This window comes from Moschus berezovskii, chromosome 8 (genome assembly GCF_049115385.1).
Source record: "Moschus berezovskii isolate FMDL1 chromosome 8, NW_MosBer_1.0, whole genome shotgun sequence".
NCBI classification, from domain to species: Eukaryota; Metazoa; Chordata; class Mammalia; order Artiodactyla; family Moschidae; genus Moschus; species Moschus berezovskii.
Window position 1 is genome coordinate 109,698,784 of NC_142467.1, and position 16,277 is coordinate 109,715,060.

Consider the following 16,277-nt stretch of genomic DNA (forward strand, 5'->3'; position numbering starts at 1 on the left):
TCTAAAGCTGCTTGGTTTTTGTTATTTTTGTTTTACTTCCCTCAAAGGGTGCTGTTGGCATAATTCTTTTTTAAGCAGGAATTTATAGTTTCAGGATTCAAGGATGTGTCTGTGGACTTCACCTGAGAGGAGCGGGTCCATCTAGATTCTCCTCAGAGAATCTATGGGAAAGTGATGCTGAGAAACTATAGGAACCTGGTTTCACTGGGTAAGGACTTCTCCTTGTAATTCAAAACCTGACTATTACCATCTTTCCTACCACTGACAGCTTGTACAGCTGAAATTTTTGAATTTGTACTTGAAATCCTAATACTATAGGACATTATTTTAGGGTAGTTCCTTGGTGTCCTCTCAAGGTGAAAGGTCTTCTCTGTAGAGAATGGAAAAATGGGAAATCTTAGAAGCCACACACTCTCAGAAGCCCTGAAGGGGAAGGGATAAGACATGCTGGGAGTGATTTTTATGCTCAGTTCAGAACTCAAATGTAGTGTTTCTCTTCCCAAGCAGGACATCAGCTTTCCAAACCAAATGTTGATTTCTCAGCTGGGTTGAAAACTGAACCTGATGACAAAAGAACATTCTGGGTGCATCTCCCCAGGTAAGGATCAGGCTGCAAAGACTTGTTTTATGAGTGTCACCTTGTGGAGAAAACACTTCAGAGGTCCCTGAGTCTCTTGAGACATGTACCATTTGCTGTGTGTTGTCATTGCGTCATGTGTTACAAATACCTTCTCTAGTATGTAAGTTGTTTTTTTTTTTTTTTTGGTCTTCTGATGCTTGGAACCATTTAGTCTTCCAATGTTTATTCTCCCATTTGATTTTTATGCTTCCCCCCTTGTTCTCCTACTTTTATTATTTTAAACATTTCTTGAACCTCTACCTAGTTTCCAAATTTTTTATTTTCTGTGTGTCAGTTTCCATAGTTTTGTCTCTCTGGACTTTGTATTTGTCTAACTGTGAATATATACCCTATGTCTTCTGTGCTGTTTACTGGGTAGCACTTATTGGTACTTCATACTTGACTGGATAGGCCTTCTTTGAGGTTACTTGGTGTGGTGTGTGTGTTTTACAGGTGGACCCTGCTTGGCTTTCCACTTTTTCTCTTCTTCTGTGTAACTGGGTCAGATTAGAAGGATAAAGTCCAGTTCACGCATATCTTTTTCTTTCACAGTAAAGCCTCCTGCCCATAGGCCTTTGATTTCTTGGTTCACTGTTATCTCTGCTCTGGTAATTTTGATCAACCTGACAAGTAGATTCTCAGACTATAGTTTTCTGTCCTCTGCCTCTCATTGCTTCCAGGCCATTTTGTCTGGGATAAGAAATCGGATCAGTGAAAACAGTCTGAGTGGTTACAAGGCCTTTCCTCCTGCCCCATTTCAAGCAGTTCAACAGATTCTCCCCTACCTGCCTCTGCCACTAGTTCTTATCTTCAAGGAATGGGTGTTTAGGAAAGGGTAGGGCCCTTTAGGATTCTCTTCCCTAAACAGAGTGAGAAAATCACAGGCTCCTTGGGCAGAAGGAAGGAGCTTTGAGATTGTGTCATCCTCCCTTGAGAGTTTAAGTTTCAAGTATGTTCTGATACTTTATGTTCCAGACAAGCATGTACCTTCAGGGTAGATAATATACATTAATTTACTTAGTCCTTATGAGATTATTTGCATCCTCATTTTATATCTGTGAAACTCAGATTCAGAGAAACAAGTAAGTACTTAAGATGCTAAGTGTTAACAGCCAGTGTTTAAACCCAAGTTTGTCTGCCTCCAGGGTAAACAATCTTTTCACTATGTCACACTATTATGTTTTATGAAGATTTAATATCAGAATTATAGGCAGCCTGCAGGAGAGAAGAAACTGCTGGTAAATGTGCTATGGCTTTTTGATCTGCCTCGCCTAATCCCAACTTGTCTGTATATCTTCCCTTAGTTCCATCTTCCTTATTTAGCCTTGTCCAACAGTCAGTGATTTCTGTATCTGTCCCTCCTGCACAGCCTCACTCTTCCCTCTGCTTACCCTGCTTCTAGTTCCCCTGTTTATTTATGGGTGGCTCACTGTTCTTTCCCTCCCTTCCAATTCTCTAATTATAGGGACATTCTTCAGTTCAGTTCAGTTCAGTCGCTCAGTTGTGTCCGACTCTTTGCGACCCCATGAATTACAGCACACCAGGCCTCCCTGTCCATCACCAACTCCCAGAGTTCACTCAAACTCATGTCCATCGAGTCGGTGATGCCATCCAGCCATCTCATTCTCTGTTGTCCCTGTCTCTTCCCACCCCCAATCCCTCTCAGCATCAGAGTCTTTTCCAGTGAGTCAACTCGTCGCATGAGGTGGCCAAAGTATTGGAGTTTCAGCTTTAGCATCAGTCCTTCCAATGAACACCCAGGATTGATCTCCTCTAGAATGGACTGGTTGGATCGCCTTGCAGTCCAAGGGACTCTCAAGAGTCTTCTCCAGCACCACAGTTCAAAAGCATCAATTCTTCGGCGATCAGCTTTCTTCACAGTCCAACTCTCACATCCATACATGACCACGGGAAAAACCATAACCTTGACTAGACGGACCTTGGTTGGCAAAGTAATGTCTCTGCTTTTTAATATGCTATCTAGGTTGGTCATAATTTTCCTTCCAAGGAGTAAGCGTCTTTTAATTTCCTGGCTGCAATCAGCATCTGCAGTGATTTTGGAGCCCAAAAAAATAAAGTCTGACACTGTTTCCACTGTTTCCCCATCTACTTCCCATGAAGTGATGGGACCAGATGCCATGATCTTTGTTTTCTGAATGTTGAGCTTCAAGCCAAACTCTTCACTCTCCCCTTTCACTTTCATCAAGAGACCTTTGAGTTCCTCTTCACTTTCTTCCATAAGGGTGGTGTCATCTGCATATCTGAGGTTATTGATATTTCTCCTGGCAATCTTGATTCCAGCTGGTGCTTCTTCCAGCCCAGTGCTCAAATGTGCCATATAGTTATTCTCAATTGCATTCTCTCATTCCCATCTTATACAGTTTTCAATCTAGTATAGAAACAATTTTGAATTTTTATTTTTTTCAGACTGGAAGACCAAGACTTGAAACAGGAGTCAACTACGAAGCCCAAGTTACTGAAGATTTATCTCATGGGGTAATAATGGAAAGGGAAGGTCTCTGGCATTCTTCTTTAGGGGAAACCTGGGAACCTGATAACTGGTTAGAGGGGCAACAAGAAAACCAGGATAGACATCTGGGCCAAGTGCACATTACCCATAAGGAAACCCTCACTGAGCGAAGGACATGTGGAGGTAATGAACTTGAAAGATGTTCCAGTCAGGGTTCAATCATTGATATACAACAAACTATTCCTGTGGGGAAAAGTCCTCACAATTGGAATTCACATGGAAAAGACACTAAACAAAATGCTGAATTAATTAAAACTCAAAGAATGTTTGCAGGAGAGAAAGTCTATGAATGTAATGTGTGTGGGAAAACCTTCAGCCAGAGTTCGTCTCTTCTTAAGCACCAGAGAATTCATACGGGGGAGAAACCCTATAAGTGTAATGTATGTGAGAAGCACTTCATTGAACGTTCCTCACTTACTGTACATCAAAGAATTCATACTGGAGAGAAACCCTACAAATGTAATGAATGTGGGAAAACCTTCAGTCAGAGCATGAACCTTACTGTTCATCAAAGAACTCATACTGGAGAGAAACCATATCAATGTAAAGAATGTGGAAAAGCTTTCCGCAAGAATTCATCCCTTATTCAACATGAAAGGATTCATACTGGAGAGAAACCCTACAAATGTAATGAATGTGGTAAAGCTTTTACCCAAAGTATGAATCTCACAGTGCATCAAAGAACTCACACAGGAGAAAAACCCTATGAATGTAATGAATGTGGAAAAGCCTTCAGTCAAAGTATGCATCTTACTGTACATCAGAGAAGTCATACTGGAGAAAAACCCTATGAGTGTAGTGAATGTGGAAAAGCCTTTAGTAAGAGCTCAGCTCTTACCCTGCATCAGCGGAATCATACTGGAGAAAAACCCTACAAATGTAACAAATGCGGGAAATCCTTTAGCCAAAGTACATACCTTATAGAGCATCAGAGACTTCATTCTGGAGTAAAACCTTTTGAATGTAATCAGTGTGGGAAAGCTTTCAGTAAGAATTCATCTCTTACTCAACATCGGAGAATTCATACTGGAGAGAAACCTTATGAGTGTATGGTATGTGGAAAACATTTCACTGGGCGATCATCCCTTACTGTACATCAAGTTATTCATACTGGAGAGAAGCCTTATGAATGCAGTGAATGTGGAAAGGCCTTCAGCCAGAGTGCATACCTTATTGAGCATCAAAGAATTCATACTGGTGAGAAGCCCTATGAATGCGATCAGTGTGGAAAAGCCTTCATTAAGAATTCATCCCTTATAGTGCACCAGAGAACTCATACAGGAGAGAAACCCTATCAGTGTAATGAATGTGGAAAAGCCTTCAGTCGGAGTACAAATCTTACACGGCATCAGAGAACTCATACGTGAGGAAAACATGGGACCCTTCATCATGATTAACTCTTCAGTGGTAATCAGATAAGTCATGTAATATACAAACCTAATTAATGATTCCAGTAATTTTTTAGTTGAAATATAATATACCATGTCAGAAAATACCACTGCAGAGAAACCACATAAAAGTGGAGAGAAATCTTGATTCAGAAAGTAAACTTACTTTATACCAGAACGTTTAAATAACTAATGTTCTAAGCAGTGAGGATTCATGCTGAAGATAAGTTCTATTGTATTATACTGCAGATTCTCCTTTGGACATCAGAGACTTCACACTGGAGAGAAAATGTGAGAGTGCTTAACTGGACAGCCCAAAGACCTGGTATGTAGTCCTGATCTGCTACTAACTTGGACAAATCACTTATTTTCACCAGGTCCCAGTGTCCTTATTTGGTAAATGAGGGATTTTTAGATTTAGAAGGCTCCAAGATCGCTATAAGCACTAAAATACTACAATCCCATAAATATAATGAATGCTTGAAAATCCTTGATTTTTCACCACTTTATATATGTTATCTAGATGCTCCTATTCCACAATCTGGTTTCCCCGAATCTGTTGAGTCAAAATTTTGTACCTCCACCAACTTCTATGATTGTTCCATGTCCTCCCCTATACCCTTTTATTTTCTCCTCTGAAGTATTGGCTGGTTGCTACCAGATGACAGAATAATTGTACAGATCTTAATACTGTTTTAATTCTCCACTAACAGTCATTAAACTATTGTTAATAAGCTAATTATTTAGAAAATAATATAACAAATATAGTCTTAGAGTACATAGGATTCAAACACATCTTTGGATTGTACTCTTAACTATCAAAGTAGAAAGAAGAGGAAGCCAAACACTAACAGACATGAAAATCTGATGTTATTAACAAAATCTTTGTAACTCATAAAATATTCAAAACAGTCATAGGGAGAGATTTTATAGATCTATAGTTATGAGAGTAATTAGAGCAATTTCATTTATAGGTGATAAATATGATTAGGAAATCAAACTGAAAAAGATAGTCTTTTGTTTTCCTAGGGCTAAACTAAGAAACTAGCAGTGGGATGGAAGAGAAAAAGAAGAATTCAAGCAATGATAAGGCAGAATCTAGGTATAGTGGTAATCAAGTGTAAGCACTCAGATTTATTTAGGTGGGTGGCTGCCATAATTAACACAAAAAGTTGACTGACTTTGTGGGGCAATGATGAGTTTGGTCTGGGGGCATTTTTTAAGATTCCTGATAGGCAGTTGAAGAAGTAGAAGGGTGGTGATAAAAGGGTATTCTGGGAGTACTGTCTTTAAATGCAGTAAGTGGAAGGCTAAACTAAGAAGCTTCGATGGTAGCTCAGCTGTTAAAGAATCCTCCTGCAATGAGGGATACCTGAGTTTGATCCCTGGGTTGGAAAGATCCCCTGGAGGAGGGCATGGCAACCGACTTAAGTATTCTTGCCTGAGAATCCCCATGGACTGAGGAGCCTGGTGGGCTACAGTCCATGGGGTCATAACGAATCGGACATGACTTAGCACACACAAGTGGGAGATGTCAAATTAGTAGAAGCTAAGGAGAAAAAACAGGTTAAAAAAAAAAAAAGAAATGAAAAACAGAAAAATCAGGAGAAGGTGGTGGCATAGAAGTAAAAGAATTTTAGCATAGGGATAGATTTTCAAGGTTGAAATAGAAAATGGCCTTTGGTTTTTTATAATCTCCGTAACTTTTAGTGGGTTGAAGAGTGAGTTAAAGGTTGAAAAGGACTTAATAGCTTGATTGACAAAGGAGAGATTTAGGAAGGTAACTAGAGGGAGACTAGTGGTTGAGAGAGGGAAAGCTTTTGGCTACAAATACCCGCAAGTAACAGTGGCTTGCAAGCAAACGGGATTTCTTTTTCTCCCATAACTAATCTGGAGGTGGTTGGCATTGTTTCAAAGGCAAAATAATTCAGTGCCTTGAGTGTCATGACTTTTTCATCAAGTCACAGGATGGCTCCCATAGTTCAGGTAAAATATCTGCATTCAAAGCAGGAAGAAGGGGTGGGTAGCACCAGCAACATCTGTGCCTTTTATCAGAAAAGGTTTTCCCAGAAGCCCTCAGCAGACTTCTGATTACATCTCATTGACCACAGCTGCTGTGTTGCATGGAGGCTAGGAGTAAAGGAGTCTGAAAAAAATATTTAACTCTTTCAGCCTCTATAGTGGAGTTTAGGCAAGCAAAGCGGGGATTGAGAAAGGTGTTGATTTAGCCAACAAATAATCTGCCAGGAGCATTTGTATGATTTAAGGCAGAAGAATTGAACATGTTTGTGCAGAGAGGAGGGAATGTGCAGTTCAAAGTGGGGAAATCAGATCTAGGGCAGAGGCAGAGGCCACAGGGATCTTTTTCAACAAGAGGAAGGAAACTTTCCACTGGGAGAGGGGCGATCAGGAAACAATGGGTACAGAAGATATTTCTGGATAGCAATGGAGGTTTCCCGTGGACTCCTGAGTGTTTGGAACTACATCATTTTGATCTCTGTGGGCTACAGGACCGCTATGTAGTTTTAAAAAAAAAAAAGTCAAGGACTAAGGGGGAATGAAACACTGAATTAATTATAACCTCAGAAACTTAGATTTTAAGTAATGTCTGTGCCTTCACCAGCTTCTTCCTTTCCCTTCATATATTTGTTTTTCTTGTTCCCCACCTGATCTCAAAAGATAGAAATGAAGGGGAAGAAGGAAGCAGAGGGGCAGAAAATAGATGAAAAATGAAAAAGTAGCAAAATTAAAGGCTCAAAGGGAGAAGAGGGAAGAATAAAATGTACTGAAACCTATAAGATGGATGTGATAACCCCAAATTGGTAAAATATTAACCCTTAGAGGGAGCAGCAGGAGAAATGGGTCAGATAAACGAAGGTTTCACTTTTTCAGGAGTTTTGGAAGCTTTGGGTCCTCATATGTCAGTGCTCAGCCATCCTGGGCAACAAAGAAAGAGGAATCTGCACCTTTCCTCTACCAGCAGAACCAGGATTCCTGGTCCCTGGACATGAGACCTTGGGCAAGGCACTTAATATATCGCTGTCTCGGTTTTCTTATTTGTTAACAGTGCAGACCTTATGGCTTTGGATTACATTCAGTATTAATGTAAAATGCTTAGTGCCCAACACATATTTAGTGCTAAATAAATATTCTATTATCATTTTCATATATATGAACAATATCCAAACTTGTTAGCATGGCATCCAGAGCTTTTAATTCTCTCAATTATCTTGGGCTCTCAAAGCAAATGCCTTGTAGGAAGGTTATATAACTGTAGGAGGCTCTCTCCTCCTTCTATTACCCCACTGCTGTAATAGCCTTCTAACTGCTTTCCCTGTATTAGCTGTAGCGCCACCACAGCCTTTTCTCCCCAAAGCAGACCAGTGATTCTGTCAAAATGTGTTCAGCCACACCACTCTTTTGATCAAAGCCCTTTGATGCTTTCCAATAACGTATAAAATAAACCCAAACTTTTTACCATGGCCTTCAAGCCCTCTAGTCCCTTCTGATCTCCTCTCCCACTCGCCCTTGTTGACTGTGCCCTCTCCTGTCATACTGGCCCTCTTAAACCACAGACTCACCAAGCACACTTCTATCTCTGGTCAGCATTTCTGTTCTCTTCCCAGTACTCGCATGTTTTCCTCCCTTACTGCATTCAGATCTCTGCTCAAATGTTACCTCCTCAAAGAGAACTCAAAATGCTACTTAAAATAATCCCCACTTCCCCACCCAGTCACACTCTAAACCTAATAGCCTAAGGGTGTCATCAGTTCAGTTCACTCAGTCGTGTCCGACTCTTTGCGACCCCAGGGACTGCAGCACGCCAGCCTTGCCTGTCCATCACCAACTCCCAGAGCTTGCTCAAACTCATGTCCATCGAGTCGGTGATGCCATCCAACCATCTCATCCTGTCATCCCCTTCTCCTGCCTTCAATCTTTCCCAGCGTTAGGGTCTTTTCCAATGAGTTAGTTCTCCGCATCAGGTGGCCAAAGTATTGGAGCTTCGGCTTCAGCATCAGTCCTTCAGTGTGTCATCACTACCTAATAAAATATTTTCTGTTTATTGAGTACTACCTCTAGTAGAATTCAACCTGCAACAGTGCTGTTGTTCAGTCGCTCAGTCGTGTCTCTTTGCTACCCCATGTACTGCAGCATGCCACGGTTTCACTATTTCTCCGGCCCTTAGAACAGTGCCTGACACAAGCAGACACTCCAAAGGTGTCTAGAGAATGAAATCGTCAATAAAAACTAAAACAGAATGCCATAAGTAAACACTGCTTTCTAAGATGTAGCCAACAGTTCCCTAATTGACAAATATCCGGTCCCATTATTGACTTTTTTTTTTTTTTTTGGTGAGGGAGCATAAACTTAAAACCCTTTCATGTTTACTTCCCGAGCTCCCAGAAAATATATATTCAAAGGCAACTAAATATCTGCAGTTCGAGTTTTCTATACTTTATCTCATCCTTGCCCGCCTCCACAAGATACTGACCACAAAAATAAATACGACCTCTCTAAACAGCATCCAACTGTACAATACGAACTCCTTGGCATCCAGGCTCCTCGCTAAGACGTGGAGAACCAAATTTATTCTACCTCGTGAACGTTTCTCGCGCCATGCCCTCTGTCCTGTGGCCACCACTCTGGTCCCAGCCAGCACCCGCTGAGTCCTGAACTCTGCCCGCACCTGCGTCGACCTGGTCCCCGCGGCCCCCTGGTCGCCCGAACCACGCTCCGGCCCAAACCCCAGGACCCACTGTTGGCATCTCTAGCGTCCCCGCGGCCGAAGCACGGCCCCACTGCCTTCTCTAGTCATCGCGCGCTCCTCCACTCGGGAACGCTCCTTTTGTACTTGTCTCCTACTGAGAACTTGCGGCGCGTCGCGGTTCCGCTCTCGTCGGATCAGGCGCCGCTCCCCCGGCATGACCTCCCGTATCCCTTTGCCAGCTTTTCGTTGGTCTCTATCTTCCTCATGCTGAGCAGAACGGAACCCAAGCCGCACGTGAGGATCAGCGCGTGGGGGGGTTACCTGCCTGGGGAACCGTGACGACCCGGCGAGTCTCTGGGAAATGTAGTTTCGGCACCGAACCCTCTCTGGCCCGGGCGGGGCGGGGCTGGGGGCCCTACCTGCGCAGGCGCGCAACGTCACTGTCTGCGCCCAGCGCGGAGGCGGCTCTTGCTGCCGATACGCCTTCTGGGAAGTGGAGTCTGCAAAGCAGAAGCGCGGCAGCTCTTGGACCTGTGAGAATCCGGCGGGGCAGGGCCCTCGGCCACGCGCAGGCGCAGTTCCGACCCGTACTGCAGACCAGCTCATTGTGTTCTGCCTGCGATGTGGCGGTGTGGATCTCACCGCTGGCAGAGGCACCAGAAGGGCAACCCAGCGGTGACTAGGCACGGTGGCCAAAGCCGTATCGGGAGAGCGGGAGCAGCCTTGGGGTGGTGGAGCCTGGTGGGAAGGGCGGTTGAAAACCGAGTCGGTCTGGGTCGTGGTCCATTCTGAAGGGCGCTGATCTGACGCCCCAAACTTCCCTGGATGTATGGCCAAGGTTAGATTCCAGAAACAAAAAGGCCAAGTGTGGGCTCTCGGGTTTAGGGTACGAATCCGCGGGTGCATATGGAGAAAGATACCTTCAGGGTCACTGGCTTGTGATTTGGAACCAACTCCGGTAATCCCGTTTACGCTCGGCGGTAGATGCTCCCGGTGTGGTTCGATCCCTGTATCTGGAACTCGCTGAGGCCGGGTCTGCAGCTGCGCAACCACTGCAGCAGCTTCCCAAGGGACCTAGCTGAGAGGCAGAAGGCCGGTGGGTGGGTTGTACGATTTAAATTCGTTGCGCCCAACTCCCCCACCCGACCCCAACACATGCACTGCTTCTCTCCCACCGTTTCACTCCAGGTCACCCAAACCGGGTCCCAGAGAAGGAGAGGCCTGAGGCTAGAGAACAGCGTAGTCTGAGAGACGTCACGACAGTGAAGATGCAGCCTTCTTAGCTTCTTTTTTGAGGAGAAAGAAGACGACCCTCCTTCCCTACTTCCTCTACTCGCCTCCCAGGATTAGGCAGGTGTCCAGGCAGGAGTCACACTTTTCTTGAGATCTCTCAGCATAATTTAAGGGCCAAAGGCCAGAGAGTGTGTAAAAAGTCTGAAATCGGGCTGGAGGATGCTTTTTTTCAAGGAAAAGTCAAAGTATTTAAGATACTGAGAATTTGACTCAGATTGCTAGGGGGAAATTGATGGGGGATAGTGGGAGTAGCAGCAAGGTGAGCTATTCTATTTACAGTGGAGGCCAGCAGAAATATCCCGGAAGAGGAGAGAGGATTGGGAGCAAATAGGGACTAAGGATTCACTGTTTGGGGGTATTGGAGGATTCCCAGGGTGTGAATGCTCAAAGCCCCCCTCTGGACTGCTGTGTGATATCTTTTGACCCAGTCTTCTTCTCATGAACAGTAGAAGGTGTTTCCAGCCTGAGGATTTCCACTCTGCTTGTCTCTAAAAAGGATCATCAGAGAAGAAGGAATGGCAGTCAGGTGCCTGCCCGCCATGGTCCAGGTGAGTGAGGGTTCACTGTGGGCTTCCCCCTCTAAATGGCCTTACATTTGAATGTAATGGTTGAAGAGGGTGGGCATGTTTCTTTCCCCTGACCAGAAGCTTTTCTCCCAGTCCACTCTCACTCGCGAGCCTGACCCACTTGCTTCTTTTCCCATGCTTTCTGCCCCCCGTGCTGGGTTCATTCTAGTGGTCGTCAGAGCTCATGAACTTGCTAAAGGTCATATAAATGACACAACTGGACATGAAACCCAGATTCGTCCAGAGTGGAAACCTGCACTCTTTCCACGAGCAACTAAAACTAAGGGTCTAAACTAAGGGTCTAAAGTGGTAAACGGAGAAGGCAGTGGCAAGCCACTCCAGTACTATTGCCTAGAAAATCCCATGGATGGAGGAGCCTGGTTGGCTGTACTCCGTGGGGTCGCTAAGGGTCGGACACGACTGAGCAACTTCACTTTCACTTTTCACTTTCACACATTGGAGAAGGAAATGGCAACCCACTCCAGTGTTCTTGCCTGGAGAATCCCAAGGACAGGGGAGCCTGGTGGGCTTCCGTCTATGGGGTCGCACAGAGTTGGACACGTCTGAAGTGACTTAGCAAAGTGGTAAAGGCAATGCCTAACAGTTATAGGAGAGTGAAATTGGAATGCTTTCTTAGGAAGGTAGGATTTACTGGACACTTTTTTTTCCCAATGGTATTTGGCTTTTTACTTCAGAGGATTGTTGGTTACCAGTGAAATCTTTCAAATGGTATGTTTTCAATTCCAATAAATTGTTAAAAAACTTTCAGCAGTGCTAGTGTTTTTAGAATAAGGATATGGACTCCACTTTGAAGGAGACAGCGTTCATTTGCGTGTATAAATTCTGCTGAATTTGGTGAATTTGTTCTAATTCATTCACATGTAAACCTGTCCAGGGAAGGAATCTGTGGCAGAAATCACTGGAAGAGTTGAGCAGCCCATTGAAAGTATTGTGTCAACCCAGTCCCAGCTCACTGGTTGTTCACCCTCCTCTTTGATTTCTCGCTTGTCCTTTAGAGCCCACCTCAAGCACCGGTTTTCCTTTGAAACCTTTCTTCAGGGTGCCAGTCCACTGTGATATTTCCCTTCCCTAGACTTTCCCTCAAATTCATTGTTGGTGTCACACAATTGTCTTGGGTTTACATGCTGCTATATTTTTGGTTGCCTTTCAGAAGACCTACGTTAGGGGTGTAAAATGTGCCAAATATTACGTTCCATGCCTGGGATACAAAGGTGAACAACGGTTCTGACAGATTGGTTCATGGATTCAATCAAACAAGTGTTCCTTGGTTCAGCCTACTTTGTGCAAGGCTCTGGGTGCAGGTAACAGAAACCTAACTCAGACTTAGCAAAAGCAGGCCTTTATTGGAAGGATACTGGGTATCACCCAAAGTCAAGGGAAAAATGCAGCTGTGCTCCAGCTATGCGGGGAAGGTCTAGAATAATCTGAAAGTCCTTTCTCTTGGACCCTTCGCTTTCTTCACTGGGCCTCTACTTAACTCCTCTCTCAGTACACATTAGCTCCCTTGGCCTCTTGTCCAGAATTTCCACAGAAGGGATGAGTTGTGATCAGAGGGAATAAGGTCACATTACTCAGAAGGACTGTTTCATGGGAATGGTATGTGTGTATTGAGGGTGAGCAGGCGAACATCTGAAGAGAAACGGGAATTGCTGAGTAACACGTATATAGTGGCTGCTGGGTACATGGGCCGTGTTCTGGAAGACATGATGGCAAGACAAGGGAGAAGTAGAAATGGTCCATAGCTTCTTGGAGTTAACAGTCCAGTGGGGGAAATAGAAAGTGAGGCAGTGCTTGAATGACCCTGCACAGACGGTACGGGAACCGTCGAGGAGGGGTGTGGAAGACGTAACACTGAAGCCAAGACCTGGGTGTGGTTGGTCAGAGCGGTGGGGATACGGCAGGGCTGTGGCAGTTTGATGGAGACGGGAGAGAATGTTGTGGAGAAAATGAACAGCTACTGTGAAGTCCCAGTGCTGAGGAAGAGTGTCTTTTCCACAAGGTCTTTTTCTTCAGAGCAGGAGACAGAGTCTGATAGAAGCCCGACCCTTAGAGGCCCTGAGGAAACGCTTCCCTTCTCACAGAAAACCAGCCCCTCTGTGCTAACAGTCCCGCCGGCCTCAGCCAGCTCCTGGTAGAAGCCTTTGCCAGAGAGCCACACAAGGGAGAGGCCCCCAGTCAACAGGGATGGGTTTGCCTTTACAGGAATCCGTGACCTTCAAGGATGTGGCCGTGCTTTTCACCCAGGATGAGTGGGCGCAGCTGAGTCCCGCTCAGAGGGCCCTGTACAGGGATGTCATGCTCGAGAACTACAGCAACCTGGTGTCCCTGGGTAAGTGGGAGCCTCTGGAGGCTCATCTTCAAATGGGAGGTTTCTTTGGACTCCTTGAACTGGTTCCATACAGCAGTTTGGGCTGGGAGTGAGCTGTTGTAAGGACGTGTCAGTGCCTCTCCTTTGTGTCCTGAGCACAGGGCTCTTTGGAGTCTAAGTGCAGATGTCTCAAAGGCGACTGGAAGTCAAACCCTCCCTCCCCTCTAGCAGGGGGAAGGACAGCAACAGATTGGCTTTGTCACTCCTGAACCTTCTTTTCCTCCTCCTGGGAACTCTTCTCTACCCTGAGCCCCTATCATGTCACCTTTCCAGGAAGTTCCAGGTCTCATCCTTGCAGTGATTTTATCTCTGGCATGAACAGATATGGCCCTTTTTTTTTCCCTCAAAAACAGGACTCTTAGGACCCAAACCAGATATGTTTTCCCCGTTGGGAAAAGGGGAAGAGTGGATGCCAGAGGACTCGTTGGGAGGCTTCTGTCCTGGTAAGCATCCTGCATGTGGGAGGCACTGGGAGCGACTCAGCACGTGCACCGGGCCTGTGGACTGAGAAACCAGCATCGTTTCCCTTCACGTTCACCGAAATGCTTTGTTGCCCATTTGTCCCCATGTGCATTTGGCACTCCTTTCTTGGGCAGTCTGTGCCTCTCTGCACCGCCCTTTCTGTGAGTTTTCTCCTTTCTCTGTTTGGCATGGACGGGCAGCTCTATGCCACGCACTGCGCTTGTGTGTCCTGTTGCTCCCTAAGCACCTGAGCATGCAGTCTCTGCTCAGACTCCTTCGGTGAGGAGGAGGAGCCCTGGGTTACACTCAGCCGAGCAGCTTCTGGGCCTCGGGGTCAGTCACTGTGTGCCCACTGAGGCAGCTCTTCCAGACAAACACTGCAGATTTCTTCCACCACCTCCATGTTTGTTCATCCACATGTCCCCACACCCAGCATTTTATCATTCTCCACCTTCTGCTGGTGCTGTGTGGGGCTGTAAGCACCATACAAGCATAGCCAGATTTATTGCATGTTTTGTTTTGCTCATACCCAGCAAAGTGCTTGGCACCTAGTAAGTGGCAAAGACTTGTTGCCTAGGGATACAGAGAACACGCTAGTTTAGTGGCTGTTACTTGTTTTGAGGAACCCATTGGATCTGACAGCTCAAGAGCAGGAGCAGGGGTGCCTTTCCCCAAATCCGTGAATACTTTAGAGAACTATTGCGTTATCCAAGACATTACAACATTTTCACTTTCTGCCAGCATTTTGCCAACTGCAAAATATTTTTAAAAACCTTTTGTTATTGATTTTTCACAGAAACCAAATGAAGTAGGGAGGACTTCGTATCCTACAGTAAATAGCTTTACCTAGAATGTCTAGGATCTAATCTGTTACAGAGTTTAAACACCTTAACTCCAAAACTCAGTTATCAAAATCTTTTAACTTGCCTCAGTAGTATTCTGAGTTTGTATGTTTATTACAGCCAGACTAAGGCATTTTTAGTATTTCACTCTGTATTATACAAGCAGTGTTATAACAAAAAAAAGGTGGGGTGGGAATTAAAAGAAATTAATCCACTGTCCCAGTACTCTGGCATTATAACATTATTTATTCTTTTTATTCTTCCATTATTCATCATTGACACAAATTCTTTATTGTACTTCTATGGGGCGATTGTGAAACTGAAGAGGACTTTTATGCCTAGAAGAGATTTTAGAGTCAGGTGTGAGTAATGACATGAAAATCCAGGGGATCATGATTCAGCCCTTCCCAGCTGCATTTCACAGACCTCTGCTCCAGCACCTCTTGTTTCTGAATTTCCTGGACACCCCAGACCATGAGCTGATTCATGAAGGATGATTAGTGGTCAGCCAGTCAGACACGGAAAGAAATCTTGTTTTATATTTCCCAGTATAGTTTTGGAGTTTGTTTGTTTGTGTTTTGCACCATGAGGCGTGTGGGATCTTAGATTCCTGACTAGGGCTCAAACCGAGGCTCCCGGCAGTGGAAGGGCAGAGACCCAACCACTGGGCCAGCAGAGAATTACCCCAATAAAGTTCCTTCAATTTCCTGTTAAAGTTGTATTTTTTTTTAAAATATAACCTCTTTCCTTTTGTTTTTCAACTGCAAATTGCTGCTATAAGAAAGTGGTAGTCATTTCCAAATATTTGTTTCCCTCATGTCACTCTCCAATTCTTACTTTCTCATTCAGCAAATCACTTTTAGTTTAGGTTCTCTTCTTTCTCTCTCACTTCTCAGTTACTGGCTAGGACTTAAAAGACCATGTAGAACCATGATAATAGGCTTGTCTATGATTTTTCAAGGGAGAGGATCGAGAACTTTTCTGTTGTTGTATCAGTCACTGTTGGTTTAGCTGCTGCTGCCGCTGCTGCTAAGTCGCCTCAGTAGTGTCTGACTCTGTGCGACCCCAGAGATGGCTGCCCACCAGGCTCCCCTGCCCCTGGGATTCTCCAGGCAAGAACACTGGAGTGGGTTGCCATTTCCCTCTCCAATGCATGAGAGTGAAAAGAGAAAGTGACGTCGCTCAGTCGGGTCCTACTCTTAGCGACCCCACGGACTGCAGCCCACCAGACTCCTCCGTCCATGGGATTTTCCAGGCGAGAGCACTGGAGTGGGTTGCCACTGCCTTCTCCGTTGGTTTAGACAGACACTTAATTTTCTGCATAGTGAGAAAAAGTCCTTCTGGTAGCTTTCCTTTAAGATTTTTCTCTTCCCTGGGCTGTGAGCTAGTACACACAGGGAGCTGATTTTTGAGCCCTTGTGGATCTGCACCTTGCTGGATGATCTCTGGAGATGTGTTAGCTGCCCCATTTCAACCTTAC

At 44.8% G+C, this 16,277-nt stretch overlaps 2 protein-coding genes across 10 annotated transcripts in view; both read left to right on the forward strand.

The window, feature by feature from the left end:
* Positions 1-528: 528 nt before the first annotated feature.
* The window catches only part of ZNF454 (zinc finger protein 454), a 31,753-nt gene continuing 16,004 nt past the window's right edge, over positions 529-16,277 (forward strand). Inside the window, exons 1-8 of one of the 9 annotated variants that reach the window (XM_088839260.1) lie at positions 529-598; positions 3,047-3,115; positions 4,787-4,862; positions 7,430-9,928; positions 10,434-10,595; positions 10,985-11,086; positions 13,328-13,454; positions 13,847-13,936. In XM_088839260.1, the coding sequence (XP_088695386.1) occupies positions 11,054-11,086; positions 13,328-13,454; positions 13,847-13,936 (250 nt within the window). In that variant the 5' untranslated portion in view covers positions 529-598; positions 3,047-3,115; positions 4,787-4,862; ... (1 more) ...; positions 10,434-10,595; positions 10,985-11,053. Of the gene's footprint in view, positions 599-3,046; positions 3,116-4,786; positions 4,863-5,426; positions 10,084-10,433; positions 10,596-10,984; positions 11,087-12,275; positions 13,455-13,846; positions 13,937-16,277 lie in introns of those variants that run through there. The other 8 variants (XM_088839261.1, XM_055431138.2, XM_055431139.2 and 5 more) reach the window with 8 other exon arrangements.
* ZFP2 (ZFP2 zinc finger protein) lies at positions 3,412-5,276 on the forward strand. Its single transcript, XM_088839266.1, has one exon. The coding sequence runs from the start codon at positions 3,413-3,415 to the stop codon at positions 4,514-4,516; it is 1,104 nt and encodes a 367-aa protein (XP_088695392.1). The 5' UTR covers position 3,412; the 3' UTR covers positions 4,517-5,276.